Source organism: Giraffa tippelskirchi, chromosome 2 (genome assembly GCF_054371585.1).
Source record: "Giraffa tippelskirchi isolate mGirTip1 chromosome 2, T2T-mGirTip1v1.2.pri, whole genome shotgun sequence".
In the NCBI taxonomy this organism is placed as follows: Eukaryota; Metazoa; Chordata; class Mammalia; order Artiodactyla; family Giraffidae; genus Giraffa; species Giraffa tippelskirchi.
In genome coordinates this window covers 69,359,431-69,383,840 of record NC_137276.1, presented here as the reverse complement: position 1 = coordinate 69,383,840, position 24,410 = coordinate 69,359,431, and the positions used below count along the sequence as shown (strand labels likewise).

The 24,410-nt window shown below is 35.8% G+C and overlaps 1 protein-coding gene across 9 annotated transcripts in view; it reads right to left on the bottom strand.

The window, feature by feature from the left end:
- CTNNA3 (catenin alpha 3) overlaps positions 1-24,410 on the bottom strand; it is a 1,864,976-nt gene that overhangs the window by 841,367 nt on the left and 999,199 nt on the right. For all 9 annotated transcript variants that reach the window (XM_081568943.1, XM_081568944.1, XM_081568945.1 and 6 more), the window contains 2 exons: positions 22,823-22,903; positions 11,220-11,372 (listed from right to left, as the gene is read on the bottom strand). In XM_081568943.1, the coding sequence (XP_081425069.1) occupies positions 11,220-11,372; positions 22,823-22,903 (234 nt within the window). The remainder of the gene's footprint in view (positions 1-11,219; positions 11,373-22,822; positions 22,904-24,410) is intronic.

The window sequence follows — 24,410 nt, the reverse complement described above, 5'->3', positions numbered from 1 at the left end:
AACAGAGATGATAAGAGGAAATCTTATCTTCTCTGAGCTCTTAACCCTTTTCAATTTACCTCCTATTTCAAAGATTAACTACTAGAGGAAAGAAAATTGAAATGAACCCACTTCCCTAAACCAACTTCTTTCCATATTTTACTACGTAGTTTCAATACCCAATTCTTACCATCAGGACATTCTCCAGATATTATCTCATTTTCTACAAAAATACATCTTGCTAAAGCTTGTCTTTCAAAACTTGAACTCAGAGCAGAGACTGAAAATCTACCGGTCTCTGGCATTATGTATTGGCACAAATGATGAAATTCTGGTTTTGCTTTAATTTTGTTTTAAAGTGATTTAGTTGTCTACACCTAGAAATTAAAAGAATTTTACATTAAAATCTGTATTTCTGGGTTCTTTTAAGAAATTAAAATGTCAGAATCCAAGGTCTGCATTTATGCATAGCAATAACTGACCAAAGATGAGTTGAGGCCAGTCATTTACATTAGGTTTATCACCTCCATTTCATCAGAGGCCCATCCCACAGAACCCTTACATTCATTACTAGCTTGTCCTCTACTGTAAACATTTGAATTTTCTGCCCCTACCTTAGTGATGCTCTGCACCACAAGGCTGCAAAGGGACTAAGTGAAGAGGGCACCTCTAAATGCATATTTAGGTTAGGAAGAATACTTCTAATACAGTGCTCTGCAAGTTTTAACTTAATAGGCTTTTGTGGACTAAGAATGCTAAACAGTGTAAATAACACTGATTATAAGTCAAAATATATTTCAAGTTCTGGACAATCACCTTACAAATGAACTACCTGTACTGATCTCATTTAGGTCTTATATCCTGGACTAGCCACTAAGCATTAGCTAAATAGTTAACGAAGAGTTTATGAAGAACACCTGAATGCAGAAGTATTTCACGAGCGTAAACATGTGCTTCTGACTTTCTGCTTCTCTAGCTAAGGAAGGTAGAATAAGATTAGAGATTCTTAGGAAAAAAAAAAAAAAAAATGAATTCAACTCTTGGGACTTTTGCAACTTGATCCACTTACTGGCAGATCTCTCATCTAAAAGGCATTCAGAAGGGTTTCTGTTCTCATCATCAAGGAATTAAATGAGTAAAACTTGGGTTCACTTTCTGTTTTTAGACTTATTGTGCTACCTTTATTCCTTTAATCCCTGCCATTGATAAAACCAAGTTGATTCCCTTCTATGCCATTTATTAGATGTGTGACATTAGGCTAGTTGCTTTATTTCTTCCAGCTACAGCTTCCTGATCAACAAAATAGTAATAAAATATCTTTCTCAATCATATTGTGAGCATTAATATGAGGTAATGAGTATAAAGTGCTTTGCATGATGCTGGTGCAGATTGTTAAATAATTTATTTTCATTTATTTTCTTCCCTTTTCTCTTATTACTAAAAAAAGTAACTTTTATCCTATGAAATCCATAAAATAACCACCCTTCCAACATTTTATTTAACTTCATCCAAGTTATCTATGCATAAAAAACAAACAGACCAAAAAAAAAAAAAAACAAAAAACTCTTCTTTCTGGTTTCTAGAATTTTAAATCTCAGTAAAAGATTATTTAATCCTTTGTTTTCCATCTATGGATAATTAAATTGAATTCCATAGAGGCTAATTAATTTGCTAAAGTCACCTAAGCAGGTGAGTCAAACCCATACATTTTAAAATACAAAAGACAAAAATGAAAGCAGTTTTAAACTGCAGGAATCTGTATAAATGACCTCTAAAGATCACATTGTTAGAGACTCTCTCTATTTCTTTTTAATTGAGTGGAATAGTGAATTGATTAAAAGAAACAGATTATCTCCAACTTGCATAATCAGACTGTTGATTCAAAAAAAAAGTTTGGTGGCTTCTAGGTCTCAAATTATTCATCAGTAATTGTCAGCATGTTTGCTTGTTAACTTTTGGCCAAATAAAATCATGGAGAGTAATATGGGGCAGTTTTCCGTTTCAGAGAAGTTTTGTATTAATTAATTATATATCAAAATATTGAGTACACAATTTCAGCACAAGATATTTTTGCACATGCCTATTTTTTGGCCTGTTAATATTCCTGAACAAAGCTTCGATCTGTATCTGGAAGTTGTACACAAAGTTTCAACAACTACAGTATATTTGAAATTTCCTTATAAAATGAATTTTCTAAAAGGAAATTTTCATTGGTCATCGGGGTTTTGGAGATTCAGGTAAGCTCTTTGCAGATAAGATTTTTGGAAAATAAAGAAACATGTTAAAGAGAGGAAAGGGAAGAAGACACCAAACAATGCTGTCCACATTACATGGCATTTTAATGTGTCAACCTTTCCAATCTTACTATTATCTTCACTTTACAATGGAGCATGTCATTTGAATGCAGAGTTACAAAGAATAGCAAGAGAGAAGAAAGCCTTCAGAGTTCAATGCAAAAAAAACAGAGGAAAACAGTAAAATGGGGAAGACTAGAGATCTCTTCAAGAAAATTAGAGATACCAAGGGAATAGTTCATGCAAAGATGGGCTCAATAAATGACAGAAATCGTATGGACCTAACAGACGCAGAAGATATTAAGAAGAGGTGGCAAGAATACAAAGAAGAACTGTACAAACAAGATCTTCATGACCTAGATAACCATGATGGTGTGATCACTCATCTAGAGCCATACATTCTGGAATGTGAAGTCAAGTGGGCCTTAGGAAGCATTACTATGAACAAAGCTAGTGGAGGTGATGGAAGGCCAGTTGAGCTATTTCAAATCCTAAAAGATGATGCTGTGAAAGTGCTGCACTCAATATGCCAGCAAATTTGGAAAACTCAGCAGTGGCCACAGGACTGGAAAAGGTCAGTTTTCATTCCAAACCCAAAGAAAGGCAATGCCAAACAATGTTCCAACTACCGGACAGTTGCACACATCTCACACGCTAGCAACGGAGAAGGCAACAGCAACCCACTTCAGTACTCTTGCCTGGAAAATCCCATGGACGGAGGAGCCTGGTAGGCTGCAGTCCATGGAGTCGTGAAGAGTCAGACATGACTGAGCGACTTCACTTTCACTTTTCACTGTCATGCACTGGAGAAGGAAATGGCAACCCACTCCCGTGTTCTTGCCTGGAGAATCACAGGGACGGTGGGGCCTGGTGGGCTGCTGTCTATGGGGTCACACAGAGTCGGACACAACTGAAGCGACTTAGCAGCAGCAGCAGCAGCACACACTAACAAAGTAATGCTCAAAATTCTCCAAGACAGACTTCAACAGTATGTGAACTGTGAACTTCCAGATGTTTGAGTTGGATTTAGAAAAGGCAAGGAATCAGATCAAATTGCCAACATCCATTGGATCATTGAAAAAGCAAGAGAATACTAGAAAAACATCTACTTCTGCTTTATTGACTATGGCAAAGCTTTTGACTGTGTGGATCACAAAATGTGGGAAATTCTGAAAGAGATGGGAATACCAGACCATCTGACCTGCCTCCTGAGAAACCTGTATGCAGGTCAGGAAGCAACAGTTAGAACTGGACATGGAACAACAGACTGGGCCCAAATTTAGAAAGGAGTACATCAAGGCTGTATATTGTCATCCTGCTTATTTAACTTATATGCAAAGTGCATTATGAGAAATGCTGGGCTGGATGAAGCACAAGCTGGAATCAAGACTGCCGGGAGAAATATCAATAACCTCAGATTTGCAGATGACACCACCCTTATGGCAGAAAGCAAAGAGGAACTATAGAGCCTCTTAATGAAAGTGAAAGAGGAGAGTGGAAAAAGTTGGCTTAAAACTCAACATTCATAAAACTAAGATCAAGCCATCTGGTCCCATCATTTCATGGCAAACAGATGGGAAAACAATGGAAACAGTGACAGACTTTATTTTCTGGAGCTCCAAAATCACTGCAGATGGTAATGCAGCCATGAAATTAAAAGACACTTGCTCCTTGGGAGAAAAGCTATGAGCAACCTAGACAGCATATGAAAAAGCAGAGACATTACTTTGCCAACAATCGTCCATCTAGTCAAAGCTATGGTTTTTCCAGTAGTCATGTATGCATGTGAGAGTTGGACTATAAAGAAAGCTGAGCAATGAAGAATTGATGCTTTTGAACTGTGGTGTTGGAGAAGACTCTTGAGAGTCCCTTGGACTGCAAGGAGATCCAACCAGTCCATCCTAAATGAAATCAATGCTCAATATTCATTGGAAGGACTGATGCTGAAGCTGAAACTCCAATATGTTCGCCACGTGATGTGAAGAACTGCCTCAACAGCAAAGACCCTGATGCTGGGCAAGATAGAAGGCAGGAGAAGAAGGGGATGACAGAGGATGAGATGGTTGGATGGCATCACCAACTCTATGGACATGAGTTTGAGTAAGCTCCGGGAGTTGGTGATGGACAGGGAAGCCTGGTGTGCTGCAGTCCTTGGTGTCACAAAGAGTCGGACGTGACTAAGTGACTGAACTGAATTGGATGTCCTTCACAGGTCAGATATGAGATACTGAGCAACTTTCCAGAGGACATCAAGAAAGTCTTCATATTTCACTTTTTACTCAGTAAGTCACACTGTTACAATCTTTAAAGATTTCCTAGGATTAATGGACATTCAACTACTTTTTTATATACTAATTCATTCAACAATGATTTATTGAATGTGCACTTACTTATATATCCAGACAGAGAAACAAAAACAAAGGCTCTAGATGGTATTGTCAAGAATCCAGCACACATAGGGACTGAACACATGTTAAATGAATTAGGTAATGAATGAATACACTCCTGTCCTCAACTTGCTAATCATCTGCCTAGAACTGTACTGTCTAAAATATAGCCATGAGCCACTTGTGGCTATTTTGCACTTAAAATAATGCTAGTAAAGTCAGGCCTTAAGTGTAAGTATACACCAAATTTCTAAGACTTAGTACAAAAAAAGATGTCTCGTCAATAGTTTTTATACTAACTACATATCAAAATAATATTTTGACTGTATTGGATTAAATAAAGCATCATTAAAATTAGCTCACCTGTTTATTTTTAGAATGCCTACTAGGAAATTTAAAATTATGTATGTGGCCTGGCTTCTATTTCTATTGGATACCATTAAGTCCTGAGATATTTGATTGTTTGTTCCAATTTCATCATTAAAACTAAGTTTCTTCTTTCTCTTTAATGTATGATAATAAATTAGGTTTTAGATGCAGTCATTTTTAAATGCCAGTTTATGTTCATGAGATTTAAATCAATTATTAAGGGTAGAAATTTTTATGTTTGGATGCAAAATTGCCCCTATATAATATGACTTCCCTTTAGAGGCTTCCCTGGCGACAAGCAACTTGCTGGATCCAGTTCTATAAGATGAAATCTAATTTCTTCACCCTGGCATTCAAATATTCAAGGCTGTTCATCAGCTACCACTAACTCACTTTACACTATCAATTTAACAATCTAGACTTCATTTCTACTATATTCTTGCAACACAGGGATAAGAATTGTGCCTTTATTTATGCTGTATCTCCACTCAGAGTTCTAGTTTTTCAAATCCAAATCCTGACTAGTTTTCAAGGTTTAATGTAAATATTGCTAACTTCATGCTGAATTTCCAAACTAATCCACGTAATTTTCTTTCTCCTCTTAATTCCAAAACACTGTATTCCATTCAAAAATACCTGCATTTGTTATGGAAAGTCTCTGACTTATCTGTAGTTGTCTCACTAACATTTCCCTATATTCCAAAGATCACAAATAGAAAATTTATAAAGAAACCTCTAAAATATGGAAAGGTCACTCACCATGCTTTCAGGATAGGCTTTCAAGAATCAAGTTCATCATGTCTTTTAGCTAAAAGAAGGTTAAAATGCTGAACAGTTTCTAATCCAGGGAGTGGGCAGTCACACCTGTGTGCTCTATTCTATGTAAGTAAAAACATTTCTGACTTAGCTATAATATCCCCTCACCACCAAATGAGGAGAGCTGCCAAGATGTTCACTGAGAACAGTTGTTAGTTTGTGTACAAGTGTAAATATCAGTTTGTTCTTTTTCTTTTCTTCTTGAGGGGTGAAAAGGAGGAAGAATGGGATAGGACTCTAAAAGCCTAATTTATTTATAACCAAACATATCCTTATTTTATAACAGATGATCAGTTAAAGCATTGTGTGACACTTGAACAGCATTCTGTCAAAATGCAACAATATTAGTAGAGCTGATAGCAATGAGCACTTCTTGCAAGCAGCAAGTCCCCTCAAAAGTCTTCTCTCTTGGCACTGGGGCTTTGCTAAATCTGGCTTGCCATTTTGTGAGTGGGAACAATCAGCTTTGTAGGTTGGAGGGAAGTATTATAATTAAATGTCCACCCACTTTTTCCTTTTTGATGAAAGGCTCCCATGAAACTTACTAAAATAAGGTACATCAAGACAGATGAATTTTTGATGAATAAGTCAAAGCACTGACGAAGCTGGCTTTTCACATAAAGAAACTTCACTAATTCACAGGAAATTTTTAGGCCTAGATTATTAACACTGTCATGGTTAATAATAATTAATATGATAATATCCATGGAACAAACAGGAGATTTTACCATTTAATTGGCAGCAAGTATAGTGTTCAGCATGAATTTATTTGCTGAAAACAAACAGCAATACAACCAAAAAAAAATAATAATAATAATGGTGGAATTTTTAAGATTTAATTTTAGAGAAATATTAAACAATAGCCATTATAAAAACAATGCCTTTATTTAATATATAATAGTATGGTTTTGAATAATAGTTATATTACCACATTAAAGTTACAAACTGTATCTCTGAAGTGGGCAAAATTCTTAAAAGATGTTATCAATTTGTTACAAATTCCTTCTGAAGGAGATCTGGAGCAGGGTTTATAACGTCTTGTTTTGATAATTATTTAGCAAAGGCACTTGCTATTATCACTGTGAGGTATTATTTTAAAGCATCCTTGTACAATAGAGTAGAAATAATTGGGATCAGGTGTATATCTCAAGTCCAGTTACTGGAATTCTTCAGTCAACTTTTTAGAGAGAAAGAAGACTACATTGGTGTTAGGAATGTGTTTCTTCATTCAAGACAGATATATTGAGAAATAGCTTATAGACTTTGCTATTAGAGGAGGTTTAAAGCAATAAATAAAATCCTTACTCTCAAGAATTACTGAATATTTTTATTTTTAAGGTAAAATTAGTATTTTAAACTTCCTGTTTAATAGTATGATTGGAGGCAGCCAGTAGAGGTAATGGTGCCCTAAGACATTATCAGTGCTGTGGAGCACAATTCAATGAGCACATTTGTATTAATTGCTAATCATATTTAAAATGTCAGCCTCGACTCCTGCCTCTTATTCTTATGGTGTCTTGATAGGTCTAAAACCACAGACTAACGTGGATGTTCAAAGTAGGAAAGCTTTGCATAATAGTTACTTAATTCAACATTAAGATAAAATTAGCCACAAGGATCTAAGTTCTCTAGTTACTGAAACTGTCCATGGTTTTTAACCATCATTTCACCCATGGTCATTTTATATTAAACTTACTACATAAAACACACATTTTATATTAGACTTATACTAAACTTACTACTTACTAAATAATAAAATATACATGACTTCACTAGAGAATGAGAATGTTTAGGCCTAATTTATTGGTCACTCTGCTTCTCATTCCCATTTCTTTCTCCAATGCTCTGAATATTTTTTGTTTTCTACATATTTCCCACAGAATTTCTTACCATTTTGTGTTTTCTTTTTCCTTTGTGTTCAGTTCTACTTTTTTACTATTCCTTTCATAGAAGTCACAAGTTAATCATTATCTAAAGCATTCTTTTAAACAGCATGGAGTTTTTCTCCAAAGATCTGACAGGAATTCTTTAAAAATGGACCTTTTTTTCACATTTAAGACTTCCCTCAACAAGTTCACTTTTAGATTGCAGATTTCTCTGACAGAGTTGAGGTATCAAAACCCAGACAGATTGAAAATAGCTTTTTCTTGAAGGCATTTAGAATCTAAGATTTTTGCCCTGCTCTGTCAGATAACCCAGCTTGGAAATAAGATGGGTATATGTGCATGTCTGTACAGGGGAAGTGGTAAGGAAAAAGGAGGTGGTAAGACTGGTAAGCAATCTATACAAAGTGAACTCACAATGTCCTCTGAAAATGATATATTTGAGCTGTCTTATATACTCAGACTCTGCCCCAGACACTTCTGTCTCAATGTTTGTAGTAAATTAATGATGATTTTCTCAGTTGCTTTGCTTAGACAGCTCCTTTCAAAAAAAGAATCTTTCCAGGAGATAACGCAGTGCTTTTTTTTTTTGTCCCTTGATATATATAAACAACCTAGTGTTCAAGCAGTATACTTAGAAACAATTTTCATTTTCTTCTATGTCTATATCTCTTAGAAAAGTAAGAGTGTCTCTCTTGTAATGTGTCAGATCTTACAATTTTAGAAACTGGTAGTGACCTTAGCTGTTATCTTGTTTAACCTTCACTTTACAGCTGAAGCAAATGAAGCCCTGAGGAGAGAAGTGTAGATTAAAGGTGGTCGCAAATATTCTGCTGCTCTTCCAGCCAGAGGTGGAGTCTCACGCCCGCTGCTATCCCCTGTGTTTGGGCAGGATCTGTGAGTGCTTCAGTCAATAAAGTACAGTGGAAACTGCACTCTAGCAAATTCTGGGCCCAGACATTAAGGGAATGTCAGCTCTACTTTCTGTATCTGACTTGCTCTTGGGACTTCTCATCTCAGAATCCAGAAATTATGCTGTGAGAAGCTGAAGCCACATGGAAAGGCTATATATTGGTTTATGCTCCAGTCAACAACCACAGCTAAGCTCCCAGCTGACAGATAGCATGCACTTTCAAACTTGTGAATGTACCATCTTGGATGTCTAGCCTAGTCAAATCTTTGAAGGGCTTCATCTCCAACCAACAGTTGACAACAAGAATATGAGAGACCCTATGTAAGAACTGCCCAGTCAACATGCAAATCATTAAGAGAATAATTGTAAATAATAAATTACTGTTTAAAAGCACTAAGTTTGAGGATGTTTGTTAAGTAGTAAAAGCTTATTACTGAAGGTAAGTTTCGAAGTAATAACAGAATGAGAACTGGAACATTCCAAAGCCAACATAACCTCATTATAATGTGGTGAGGGAACAAAGAAAGTTGAAGAAGACCCATTCTCTGTCCCTCAGTAACTCAAAATTCCAAAAATCTGTTGTTGTTTCATATACACATTAAATACAGAATTTTCAAAATCCTTAAAAATTTAAAATAGATTCTTAGAGCTCTATCTACAGAATAATAAACTATCATTTAGTAATAAAATTACGGTAGTATTCTCAAGGGTCCTGGAAGGCAGCACCTTCCTAATAAGTTTCATGAAAGAAAGAGTATTTTAGGGAAATTGGTTTGGGGAAATTTTAACTTGAAGAGGTCTCTTTATATCTGGAATTTTCAGAAATGTAAAATCTTCACAAGGACAAATAGAACTTTTTTTCCCAAAACTGTGTGATCAAGGAGTCCTTCACTGAGCACCTTAAGAGATTTATGTCTCATTAGAAACTAAACTGAAAATAGGAGTAAGGATGAAACCTTGTTAGCAGAAACCAACTTTTACTCTCAGAATTTTTCACTAAAAAAGTTACTTCCATAATTTAGTGTTCCTTCAGCTTAGAAAACACATTTCTAGACAAAAGGTTTATGATTCATAGGGGCAACATTTAGTTTGGTGCCTTTAATGACTTGCTCCTTCTGTTCTGCTCTCTTTTAATTTTTAACATTTTCCTGTGGGAATAGTTAATAAATATTTGAGGAATGAGTACAAGAAGGAATATATAAATAAATAATAAGCAATTGACTGGATTAGTTAAATGCAAGCAAACCTGGAACTCAGCTTTGACTCTTCATTAGCTTGGTCTGGGTTTTGTACTTTATTTCCACATAAGGCCAATGGGAATTATATCAGTTGCCCTGTCTCATAGAATTCTTGGAACTTCAAAGATTTCAAAGTTGGATGTGGAGCAGTTTAGGGCTGAAATTATCTTAGTAATCACCTATTTATCCACTCCTTTCATTTTCTAGATGTGAAGGTTGGGGTGCAGAAAGTTTATAGTGGAAGTGCTAGTTACATGGAAACTTCCTTCCCAGCATATCCAAATTAAAAATGTTGGGAAAGTCTTCTACCTTAGCAAATGTTGTATAGAATGCTGTGTTTCTAATTCAAGTGGTGACTGTTTCTAATACAAATTTGATAAGCAATTTGGGCCCCCAAACACTCGTTCCACCACAGAGTTCATGACCTATATAGGAAGGTTCTGGCAGTCAAAACATTTAATAATCAGCACAGCATGGGCACGACAATGAGTCTAGACACAAGCCAAAAACAACTGGTAGAGTCATACTAATGGATACTAGTTCAGTATGAGGATCAGTTCAACCACATTTCCCCCTTCTTCCTGCCACTGGTTCCCGAGCTTGTGAGTACTCGCACCTTTTTACCGGTGTTAGGCATTCTTCCACTTGGCTTTCTCTTATACCGTGACTGCATTACTGATGCCCATAATACAACAGATTCCATCATCTGTCTTCTAGGAATTGCCCAACACTTCATAGCTCCTTCATATGCCAACCCACCTCCCAAAACATGGAGTATGTCTCCAGTTTCCAAGCAGAAGAGGATTATAGTTTTATTATCATCTCCTCTTGCCTCTACTGGGACATGGACCAATCCACTATCTCTACTTAATTACTCTGGATTTCTCTATCCCTACATATCCTACATTCTACATTCATGTTTCATAGTTGAATATGATTTGAAAGGCTGAGGAGTAACATAACCATGAAAAGATGAGAAACAATAAAATGGCATGAGAGAGAGTATCTAATACTTTTAAATTAGAATATGAAGAAAATATTTGTAATGATAAAAGCTATGTTTAACCAGGTTGTGTGTGTGTGTAGCTCTGAAAAGAAAATGCATTAAGAAAATCTATTCATCATATTTTCACAATTCTTTCTAAATAAATTGTTCCTTTTCCAAGCCAGTGGGGAATAATTCATACAATTTGACATACATACCTTCATATTACTTTGGCCCATCTCTGTTTCATTTGCTGTAAATGGTCAAAAGTTTGTATTTGAGCTCAGTTCAGCTATAAATGCAGAATGAGAGCCCTATTCTGGATTTAGAATAGTTACAGTTCCAGCACACTTACCTCTATAAGCCTGCTGGTGTGTTCACGGAATATCGCAGCATATTCTTTTATTTCCTTTTCCCGGCCGTTCTTGGCAGCTTCAATGAGAACCAGAAGCGGGACTGTTGTATCCAAAAAAGAGTCTGACACATGATCTATGATAGCCTTACGGAGCTGAGGAGAATAAAAAATTCAGTTGTTGTTTTTTTTTGTTTTTTGTTTTTTTCCCCAGGAAATGGTTCATATTATTTCCTATTTTCATAATCTCAGTAACTACAAAATTCCTTTTATATATTTTTGCACAGTCTTTTAAAATCATAATATATAAGACTGTGTATGAATGTCACTTACAAAGCTAAAACAAGGTAAATATCCAAGAAAAGAAATTATTGAGCAATAGCTTTCTTGGTCTCAAAAATTACTATTTTTTTCTTAAACTGTACTTAGCCTAGAGGTCAAATTGTAAGTGATAGTACTCCATTTTTCCTCAAAGAAATCATATTCTTATAATGTTTATTCATGTGTACGAACAACATGTACATCATGTATTTTCATAATTACAAAATTTTAAAATGTTTTCTACCTTGTAGGAAGAACTCATGATAAATTTTAATTAGCTAAATTGTAGACTTCAAGGTAATTAAACCAAGTTAGATCACTGATTATGCCAGTTGAAAACAGATTAATAGAGCAAGGAGAAAAATAAATGAGTTTGATGTCCAATTTTCTTTGTTTGCATTAATTGTTCTTGCCCTCACACCTTAAATTATTAAACAAGTATAACATTCTGCTACAATTAGTTCTTTTAAATTAGATTATGTGTAAGCTTATAAATGACAATCAGACAATTACTCTACTCAGCAGATATTTTCTGAAATTTAAAACTAAGTTGTAAAATTAATGCATTATGTTTATATAATATTGAGTTTTTAAGAATCACAATATCTTGAATGTTTCATTAACAATGTCAATGAGTATGAATGGTTCCAAAATTTTTGATCAATTTCCTCAATTTAATAACCTATGTAATAAAACTAAGATATGATAGCTATCAGACAGAATCTGTAATTTGCCTTTTGTGAAAATTACATATTAGTATATATTTTAAAACCAGGAGATATTTATTCTAGTTTTGGATTACATGAGAATTAATATACTTTCAAGGGGTTGAATGATGTAACTACATGGGAAAAAAACAAAACAAAACACCGTCTCTCTTCCTTTAGCAATTATAGGGTAAATCCATAATAGTTATAGATTTGGGGGGAGAAAATACGTTCATCTAAGATAATGGAGCTTTCTCAGAAGAACTGTGAAATTTTATGGCTACCAACAATTTCACAAAGGCAGTAGGAAGATCCCCAAGGAAAGATTCTGCTTAGCATGCAGAAAAGTAAATCACTAATGGCAACTAATTAACATTTACTGAGCACTTATTTCCACACAGTGTAGAGTGCTAAGGGTTTCCAGGAGAGGGGAAGACCTTAAGTGAATGAGCTGTTTGATGTCCACAAAGAGTAGACCAGTGACGTCAAACAACAGATCATAAGTTAGGAGTTAGCTGGCAAGTATAAGGTGTGTTAGTTCTACATATGTAAGAGAAAAGTAGAAGAAATCTCTCAGAGATGGAGTTATTTTCAATGACCTTCTCTTCCCTTTATCCTTTTCTTCTTTCATTAACATAGAGAAGGAAGGCCAAGAGAAGATTTACACTAAAGATACAGGATTGAAGGCCAGCATACATATGGTAGGCAATTCAAACCAAGGAGGTGGACAGAATCATATAGAGGGAGATTCACAGTGAGATGTCCATGAATAAAATCTTAGAAAATATTACCACTTATGAGTAATATGGGCATGGATGGGTAGATGAAAGAGTAGGACCGTAAAAAAGAGACTGAGATGATGGCCATGAAACAGAGATTGAATGATCAATAGCCAAAAGGGAAACTTTCAAATAAATTTCTATTTCAATGCCCTACAAATGAACTTATCCTATCAAACACAATTGTAACACTCACATTATAGACATGTTGAATCTCCTTTTCTATGTATTTGATTTCATTCAATTCAATGAGTATTTCTGAACACACTTCCCCTGAATTTCTACCAAGAGCTAGAAATTGCAAGAAATGTCAAGTTGGAAACACAGGATTCCTTATAATCTAATGGAGGAGACAGTGTCATTAAATATTATAATAAAGGAAAATCAAGAGACTGACAGGAATTTCAAGAAGATAAAATGGTTCAGAATTGTATTTTAAAAGTAAGTTAAATTAAAAGAACCAAGACTTTTCTGTGGGATTTGACCACTAGATTATTAAGTTTTAGTGGAAAGTGGAAACAGGAACCCTATTGCTATGGTTGGAAGAGTGAATGGGAGTGAAGACGTGGAGACAGAATAAACTCCTGTTTCTAGTAATTTGATTGTCACAGAAAGAAATAAGACTTGGTATTAACTACATTGAGACAGGTTTAGAGAGGGATTGTTTTCCATATAAAAGACTTTGATGTGTGTTCTTATCTACAACTAAACTCAGAAAGTCAGACTGAGATTGTCGTCCTATGCTTTAAAAAAATACATTTTTATTTATTACCATATAAAAATTGATAGTAACACAAATAACTATTGTCTTAGATTGTGCCAATTATTGTAAATACTTGACTAATTACAGCAGTCTTCTTCCAGGACTGGATATATTTGCTCTAGTCTTCATCTTTCCTCAATGGTGCCACCTTGTCTTTCCTTCATTTGAAAGATATTTACTCCCCTGTCCTTTTTTTATTATTGTTTCTTCAAGTTTTCAACTAATTTTCCCTGCTACTCATTCCATCCAGCATCTCATATACAAATATTGAAATATCTATATAATTGAGGTTTGATGTATAGCTGATTTACTATTAATTAAAGAATAAACTCTTTGATTAATTTTTTTTAGACTAAATCAAATTTGTTGTTGTTCAGTGACTTAGTCATGTTTGACTCTTTGCCACTACATGGACTGCAGCAGCCCTGGTCTCCCTGTCCCTCACCATCTCCCGGAGTTTGCTCAAACTCACACCCACTGAGTCAGTGATGCCATCCAACCATCTTGTCCTCTGTTGTTCCCTTCTCCTTCTGCAATCAATGTTTCCCAGCATCAGGGTCTTTTTCAATGAGTCAACTCTATGCATCAGGTAGCCAGAGAATTGCAGCTTCAGCTTCAGTCTTTCTAATGAACATGCAGGGTTGATTCCTTTAGGACTGACTGGTTTGATCTCCTTGAAGTCCAAGGGACTCTCAAGAATCTTCAACACCACAGGTCAAAAGCATCAATTCTTCAATGTTCAGCCTTCTTTATGGTCCAACATCTCACATGACTACTGGAAAAATTATAGCTTTGACTCTACAGACCTTTGTTGGCAAAGTATGTCTCCGCTTTTTAATACACTCTCTAGGTTTGTCACAACTTTTCTTCCAAGGAGCAAGAGTTTTAATTTCATGGCTGCAGTCACCATCTGCAGTGATTTTGGACCCAAAGATAATAAAGTCTGTTTTCATTGTTTCCCCATCTATTTGCCATGACGTAATGGGACTGGATGCCATGATTGTAGTTTTTTGAATGTTGAAGTTTAAGCCAGATTTTTCACCCTCCTCTTTCACTTTCATCAAGAGGCTGTTTAGTTCCTCTTCGCTTTCTGCCATAAGGGTGGTGTCATCTGCATAACTAAGGTTATTGATATTTCTCCCTGCAATCTTGACTCTAGCTTGTGTTTCATCCAGCCTGGCATTTCACGTGATGTACTCTGCATATAAGTTAAATAAGCAGCATGACAATATACAACCTTGACGTACTCCTTTCCCAATTTGGAACCTGTCCATTGTTCCATGTCCGGTCCTGTTACTTCAGAACACATTTTTTGCTTTTTTTCTAAGTCATGTTGCTAACTACATAATATAATAACTGAGAAAAAGGGTACCACATATTACATTCAGTAGGACAAGACAGAAGAACTGGAAAATATGCTTTCAAATCAGTTCTGTGCCAATGTTTTCATGATTCTGTTGGAAAATGACTAAAATTACCTGATACAAGATACTATCATACATAATGAGCAAAACAAATCTTCGGTATTTGTATATTCATTCAATGTAACAAATTCATTTTGAGTTGTCTATCTAAGGGCAAAGCACAATTTGAGGCAATTTGGGGAATACTAGAATGACAGAGATAGGATAACTTAGGGAGGAAGTGAGACAGAGTTTGATGAGTATCTTACAGGAAGTGCAAACAAATAACAAACAATTGACTGACATGGTGAAGGAGGTTTCTATAAGGATGTGACATATATAATTCATTCAAAAAACTGATTAGGATGTTAAGAGTTGGAGCTGGCAAACAGCACATTCTAGGAATAGAGATTATCATGAGCAAAGAAAATAGATCCTCCTGAATCACACGCATCTGATGTGACTGGAATATGGTGCTAAAGATTGAAATAGAAAAGAAAAAAAAATAAATAAAAAAAATAAAGATTGAAATAGGATTTCCTTAGGCACAATGGAAATAGTGAAAGGTATTAGAGGTAAAAAGAACAAAATTCAGACAGAAAGATTAAAAGATGACAGAAGGAAATGGCCAGAAAATGGTGATTTGTGTTAGACGTGAGAGATACCCTTAAGGTATAGCACGCAGTCAGCAGGCAGGGGGACATCTTCTCTTTTGAAAGCACCTTCACCCCAAGCAAACAACAAATAGCACAATTAATGTAACCAACCCACCCTTTTCTCACCAGATCATCTCTCTTACTGATTTCTGATCATTTACCATCACATTCATAGCTATGATTACAGACTACATTAGAGGCCTTTGGTGCTTTACATCTCACCCATTGGACCAGTTGCTGATTCCTGGGGACAGTTCCATGTCCTCCAAAGACATCCCACCTCTAGTGCATTCCATGCTTCATTCTGTTATTCCTTCTCAGGGCCTGCTCCAAGTCTCTATGAGATTCTCGGGTCAAGCACAAACAGCCTGAAAGTTCTGGAAACTCAACACCACTAGAAGCAACCTTCATCCAATGGAGATGGGAGCTACTGGATAAAATTCTCAGCTTCCATCTATTGATCAGGCAATTCTGGGAGACATTCTGTCCCTTCTCAGAGGTCCTTAAGCAACTGATGCCTATAGTGGCAACCTCAATAATATATTGGTTCCTCCTTTCCTGCCTGTTCTTTTATGCTTGAGGTTCTTTTACGCTTGCTGCTAGTAATTACCTCAAAAATAAATGACCTGAATAAAGGCCTCAGTCTTCGGATCTGCTTTCAGGAGAATCCAATACAGAGTAGACACATGCATCTGGTATTAGTGCTATTTGCTCACGTAGCAAGTAACAGACTCTGATGTCTTACATAAACTGCCCATTGATGATCACACTTTGCCACTTTTTGCAAAACACTGAGTTTAATTCTGCCATCTCCTGTATTATGGCTGGCTGTGAAAGAGGAAATGAGATAAAACTATAAATGAATATAGGGACAAGCTATGGAAGACCCTGAATGATATGCTAAGAAATTTCCTTTATATGTTCTGACATATTCATATGGGATTTTTTTCATTGAAATTGTACAGTCATCAATATCCATGTGTAATAACTAAGTAGGATCTATCTTGTTTATTTCTATATTATTTTCCTGCCAAGTGAAACAATTCATTCCTTTCACTTGGGTGAAAAAACTTTAAAGAAGAATCCAACATGCCAATGTGAACATAGGACAATCTTAGAAGCCACAGCACTTAAATCTGAAGTTAGTGAGAGGACAATAGGAGTTAGAGGTATGTATTTTCAATAAATATCTGTTTGTGGTCAGGAATGAAAGCTGTCAGGCACAAAACTAAATTGAGGGGTTTTCCACCTTTTCTCACTACAGTTTAATAAAAGGCTTTGAGACATCAATTTTTCTATTTCCCACTGATATAAGTGGTTTGGGATATCAAATTAAATACTATATTTCTCTACAATGGAAACCCAAAAGTGGGAGCTATGCCTTAAAACTGTAAGAAAACCCCTCACACCCTCACACCCCTACCAAATAAGGGAAGAGAAAAATTGTGAGTAGAAGAGGAGTGAAAAGAAAAGAAAGTGTTTCAGAAAAAAGTCATCCTCAGGAAACCATAAAACTTATATTTGTGTATATGAATGTCATTTTAAGTCAAGTAGCAAGATATAACTTTCAAAACTCAATTAACATAGGAACTATGGTATATGATAATAATGTAGTAATTAATTCAGCATATACATGCTGTGTCAGCTTAATGAGATGTGCATCTTATGGATACTTATTATTTGATGATAAGGAGGAGGTATAAGAACCTACATATATTTTTCTGAGTAGGCCCTGGGACTCTCAACAAAATTCTAAAAGAGATGGGAATACCAGACCACCTGAGCTGCCTCCTGAGAAATCTGTATGCAGGTCAAGAAGCAACAAGAAGAACCAGACATGGAACAACAGACTGGTTCCAAATTGGGAAAGGAGTACGTCAAGGCTATATATTGTCACCTTGCTTATTTAACTTATTTGGAGAGTACATCATGAGAAATGCTGGGCTGGATGAAGGATAAGCTGGAATCAAGATTGCCGGGAGAAATATCAATAACCTCAGATTTGCAGATGACACCACCCTTATGGCAGAAAGTGAAGAAGAACTAAAGAGCCTCTTGATGAAAGTGAAAGAGGAGAGTGAAAAAGCTGGCTTAGAACTCAACAATCAGAAAACTAAGATCATGGAACCCGGTCCCACCACTTCATGGCAAATAGATGGGGAAACAATGGAAACAGTGACAGACTAACTTTTGGGTTCCAAAATCACTGCAGATGGTGAATGCAGCCATGAAATTAAAAGACGCTTGTTCCTTGGAAGAATAGTTATGACCAACCTAGGCAGGAGGATATGGGAGAATAGCATTGAAGCATGTAAATTATCATATGTGAAATGAATCGCCAGTCCAGGTTCGATGCATGATACAGGGTGCTCGGGGCTGGTGCACCGGGATGACCCAGAGGGATGGGATGGGGAGGGAAGTGGGAGAGGGGTTCTGGAAGGGGAAAACAGGTACACTCATGGTGAATTCATGTCATTGTATGACAAAACAAATACAATATTGTAAAGTTAAAAAATAGATAAATAAACTAATTAAAAAAAAAAAAAAAAGCAGAGACATTACTTTGCCAACAAAGGTCCATCTAGTCAAAGCTATGGTTTTTCCAGTTGTTAGGTATGGATGTGAGAGTTGGACTATAAAGAAAGCTGAGCACTGAAGAATTGATGCTTTTGAACTGTGGTGTTGGAGAAGACTCTTGAGAGTCCCTTGGGCAGCAAGGAGATCCAACCAGTCCATCCTAAAGGAGATCAGTCCTGAATATTCATTGGAAGGACTGATGCTGAAGCTGAAACTCCAATACTTTGGCCACCTGATGCAAAAAACTGACTCACTGGAAAAAAACCTGATGCTAGGAAAGATTGAAGGCAGGAGGAGAAGGGGAAGACAGAAGATGAGATGGTTGGATGGCATCACCAACTCTATGGACATGAGTTTGAGTAAGCTCTGGGCATTGGTGATGGACAGGGAAGCCTAACATGCTGCAGTCCATGGGGTTGCAAAGAGTCAGACATGACTGAGCTGAACTGAACTCCCAACAAGGAGAAGAGATGACAAAAGCAATCCAACAATTCAGCAACTATAGAATCAATCAAATAATTTTGTTTGTTTTCACCAGAACTCTATTTTATTTGACATAGCATGTCTTTATTTTTGCAATAATGAAACAGTTATTTTTCAATATATTAATATATGAATAATTAATCTGCCTTTAGTGAAATCCAGTATCTGTTTCACTCTGCATAATTCAGTAGAAGTGGAATAGATTTGATGTAGCTTTTTTATTGAAGTAAAGAAGGTTTAAAAAAACCTTCCTTACATAGAACTTCAATATGTATGCAGTTCTCAAATAAATGAGAAAAGAAATTAAAGGAAGAAGAAAATTGAAAATGTAAAAACATGTAAAATACATACCAAGGAAGAAAAAAATATTATAATAGTAAATCTGTGTATTATGTACTAAAAGTTCTGACAATGAAAAGGCCATTATCCCTGGCCCTTGGAAGAGTGGTCACAAATTTGGGCTGGGATTAGATGGACATGGGCTGAAACTTTGGCTCTACCAGTTTACTGCATAAATTGACTCACCTGAGAGATTGAGATAGTAATGCTATGGCATTGCTTCTTTTTTTCGGGAATAAAACGCAATAATGTAAGTACTGCAGTGGTTAGAGAGCTATGGAAAGCATTTGCTAAATGAGAGATGATGTTATAACTATCATTTTAAGGATTTAAAATCCATTGTGAAGAAAAAGCCTCTAAATAAGAGAAACACAAACAGAATATGGCTACTGCTTTAAAACAAGTATCAATTCTATAAGCACTCCAGGAAGAAAAAAAAGAGGAATTCTAGCTAACAAAAATGGCAAATGTTTCATGGGAGAAATAGCATTTATACTGGTTTTAAATTTTCTCAATCAATTAGGAGTTGTGTATGGAATAAGCAGAACACTTCAGGCACCAGGTTAAACAATCCGTACAAAGATGCGTGTGTGTCTGTAGGTAGAGATGGAAGTGGTGGGAAGTTTGGTCATGAGTAAGTACACCATCCAGAGAAAAGGTTAATGTGCTGGTGTGGTGAGGAGGAAGAACTGAGGAAGAAAGCGAAAGGAAAAGGAACATTAAGAATTATGAGAATTAAGTTGAGACCAAATTACAGTGAAGCTAAAACACAATGCCTAGGACTTTTGTCTTTGTTCTCTAGTACAACAGTCAATGAAGTCACAGAGCAAGAAAAGACAAATTATTTATCTGAAACAAAAGAACAATAAGTCACATGTAAGACATTCATCTATGTTACCCCAAAATGTATAATCTGCTTCTTCCCAGCTATGTCTAAGCAATCTATCTTATTCACTGCAGATGAAATCCACTGATTCTCTGAGCTAAAATGTTTCTGTATCGTCAACGGACAGGCTATGGGTAAACAAATTCAGATGAATCAGCAGAGAGATGGACTTTATTTCTTTTTTCTTTTTTTAACTAAAAACAAACAAACAAACAAAAACCCACAGATCTACAACAAGAATATTAAATATTCTGAAGAAAAATATTGTAAGGGTAGGGGCTTTCTCCTTCCTGTGTGAAAAGTATATAGAAGATGCTTAAAACCAACTGCTTAACAAATTTTGCAAGAAGAAGAGGTGGAGATGACTCATGTTGCTTAGCTTTTATTATTGCCACAAGCATAAACATCACGATGGAAAATGAAGTTCTTGGGAAGGCAAGCAAGGATACTGAGAACAAATCATAGCAACTGCCTCAACTCACACTGAAGACCATAGATGTCTCCAAAGACAGCTCCTAACAATCCCATCTTCCTATATACACACTCCACCTCTCCCGTAAGAGGATGTTTTTGCTTGTCCCTGTTGACCTGGAACAGAATTTGTAGTATTCTGATCAATAGAAAGAACGTAGAGGAAACAATATCCTGGTGACGTTTGAGCTCAGGCGTTAAGAGGGCCTGTAACTTCCATCTTTGTTCTCTTGGATCCTTGAGCCAACATGTAAGAAATCCAGACTCCCCTGCTAGAGAGAAAAGCCCCATGAATGGGGACTTAGGAGATTAGACACCACATGGAGAGAGAGAAAAAGAAGCAGCACTGATGTCTCAAATACTGAGCCCTGAATCCAGACATCATTTTAACTACCAGTACATGGGAGACTGCAAGTGAAAATGCTATAGAAATGGACCCCCTGACATCCCCACCCAGCCAACCCATGGTATCATGAAACAATAAAGTGGTTGCTATTATTCTTGGTGCTTTGTTAAACAGCAATATTTAATCAAAAAAAAGATGTGGGCCTGTGAAACCACAGGAGATTTTCATAATTCTGGAACACAGCAGTCCTCTATGAGCCTACTATTACATCCTCTTACTATGAAGTATTAATAACCCCCATGCTCTTTCCCTATCTCACTGATGATGTGGGGTTGAAATCAAAGTATGATTTTGAGATACAGTATAAGATTCCTGGTTAAATTTGAATTTCAGATAAACAGAGCTTTTTAAAAATATATATATAATTATGTTCCCATGCAATATTTGTTTGCTGTTAATATGAAATTCAAATTTAACTGGGCATCCTGTACTTCGATTTGCTAAATCTGGTAATCCTACACACAAAGGATTGCTTTAACTTTTTTTTTTTTAAGAAAAATAATGATTCCAAAAGCTTTGGAGGTATAAATGTACATCAATTCTTTGTGCATAACGTTGTTGAAGGCAGTCTAGAGATCCCGGAATGAAAGACACAGTTGTTAATAGCTCATAGTAACAACTTTCTCAAGTTCTGGGAAGAGCAGATGGGGTAGAATCCTGAAGACAGAAAATGAAAATTACACAACTAACCAGGAGGATAGTCCTGAGGGTGAGAATTCCTGAGTTGGGTGTAGGTTATGGCTGGTTATTGGTTCGGTGGTCCTTCCTCAGGCAGGTCGCCTCACTGTAATAGCCTGCTTTCTCATCTGCATCTTAAGACAGGTTGTGCTAAGTTCCTTTCAGCTCTTACATTCCATGATTTTAAGTGCTGATAGTAGAAACAGGATTTGCATTCAGGTCAAAAAGTTGAGAAACTGGAATTTTCTCAGCCTTTAAAATTGTGCTTTTACACAGCAAATATTACCTGGCTGAGGATCCTTATTTATTCTATTTCCAAATCTACTTCTGAATTAAAAGATTGTTCAGGCTATTTTACTAAATCTTCCCACTAAATCACAATAATATATTGCATTAAAAGCTTCCAGGTGAAAAGTTTTTGCCCTTCTTTTATAAGTTAATGGTGACCAAGTTAAAGCTGTATGTGCAAAAGAACTCCAATTATTAAATAGTGGAAAGGAACAGAAAGCAAAAGTCTTTAAAAATAGCTAAGTCTTCATATTTCTGGAGGAAAAAAATATAACCTGTGGCATAATACTAGACTTGTGTTATACTTAATAAATCCTATCTAATCCTACGTTCCTGTTAACCTAAGGTTAAAAGGAGCCTTAACTTAAATAGGAACTAATTTCTGAAACATCCTGAAGAGTTAGAAGGGGAAACTGGTAGCATCTCCAAATGACTAGCTGTTTCCTCTAAGCATTTGGATAATAAACTCAGTTTTTAATCTAATATAATCAATTTACCAACAGTCTCTAAAAATTTACTATGTACCAGGCACTTGGAGGAGTTTCATTTCAACCTCATAGCCCTATCATGTATTATTAATTCCATTTTCTGGGTCTAGAGAGGCTTAGAAAGGTGAAATCTGTTCCCGAGATCTCATAACTGATGACAGCAGGGCCAGCATTTGAATGTAACCCTGCCTGATATTGTCACTTTCTTCTACTTTATGTTTGCTACAAAAATGGGTGAGTTACATAAATGTGGAAAGTATATATTCACTGTTCTCGCTCTGTGTTCTAAATTAATTTAAATAGAAAAAAAAAAAGGTTCCTTCTACTTGGTGTTTGTCTCCACATCTTTCTCTTCACTCACCTGTCTGCGAAGGTCTCTTGTCTTCTTACACATGTTTTCTATTGCAATATTCAGGGTATTACTCCTTTCCTTTTTGCCAGTCTGCAAGGAAGAAAAAAAAAATGGCATAAGCAATGGTATCGAATTACTCTTTATCACTTAGCAATCTGCTTTCTAAATTTCCTGAAAATAACAGCTTGAACATTCAAGAATAGGTCTCAAAACTGCTATGATACTGCATATGATTCATGAGTACTTCACTTAAGAGTCAGTTTGAACAGTGATTAAAGTTCACATTATTTTCTTCTTTAAGCTTCTGTAATATTTTTGATATAGGGTTGGGCTGCATTCAGTGTGGCAGTAGGCAGAGCATTATCTCCAAGAAACCCTGATCTTCATTCTTAACAAGTCGACTCTTTAACTGCAAAGCATGCAATTAGCTTAAAAGCATTAGATGCCCAATTTGTCAACTTCTGTGGGAGTTTCTGAAGTCATTTTCATGGTGTATTGTGTAAGTTATGCAGAGCCATATTGGAGTTTTGCTAAACACTAAATAAAATATGCAGTGCAAATTCATACAATTTGCAAAAGTTGACCACGAATTTAGCTGACAATATTCCAAGAACAAATTGTTTCAAGTAAAAACTGGACGCTGTTTTTGGCTCTTTGGGATAATTTGTGCAACACCTTCTTGTCCTTTAAGCCGAACAGTTCTATTATATCCTTAACCTAAATCTTTAGGCTATTAAGCACATAGAGAGTCACCTTGGTTGGTATTTTCTACATATTACTTTTGTGGGAGACAACTGAATTGAATCTAATCATACTTTTCTAGTGATATCTTATATAAAAGAGATTGAAAAAAATCATTATGTGATTCACCTCTAGGAATATTGCTACTATTTACAATAACAAACTGAAAGAGATTTTGACAGGAGACCTTGAAAATCAGGAAAGCAATTTAAGCAGCTGATAACTGAAGGAGTTTACATCATGGACGGTATGAAAGGGCATTGAGAGGAAGCATAGAACATTAGGCATTGTGCCATACACTGTTCCCAATGACTAAACTCATATATGAATTCATATCTCCAAGTGGAAAGACTTCCTTTATAAGAAGTTCAAGACCATCTATACTCTACCGAAATCTGTGTTTTTAGTCCAATCTTCTGCCACATCGTTTTAAGTCCTATTCTTTACAGTAACAATATTTCCATACATTTCTCTCTCTTCTCCCAAGTTCTTACATATATCTTTGATTGCAGCAAGTGTCTCCCCAAATCATTTTCTATTAAAATCTTACCTATTTCTTAATGGTTTCCACTCAGGGTTACCCCCCTATACCTGTGCTCAAAAATAAGCCCTCACATCTCCTTGTTCTGATAAAATGTTCTGATAGCGTTTTAAAAATTTCCCAAAATGCTCATTTTGTTTCTGTACAGGTTAATCACCTTTACAATAATGTTAGAATCTTGATGTTGGCAAGGATATATATTTTTTAAATTCCTGAAAGTAACTTGTATACAATTTATTAAATAGTATTGACTAGTTTATAAATAAACAACTTGATTCAAAACACAACATAGTTTTATTAAGAACCTACTACAAG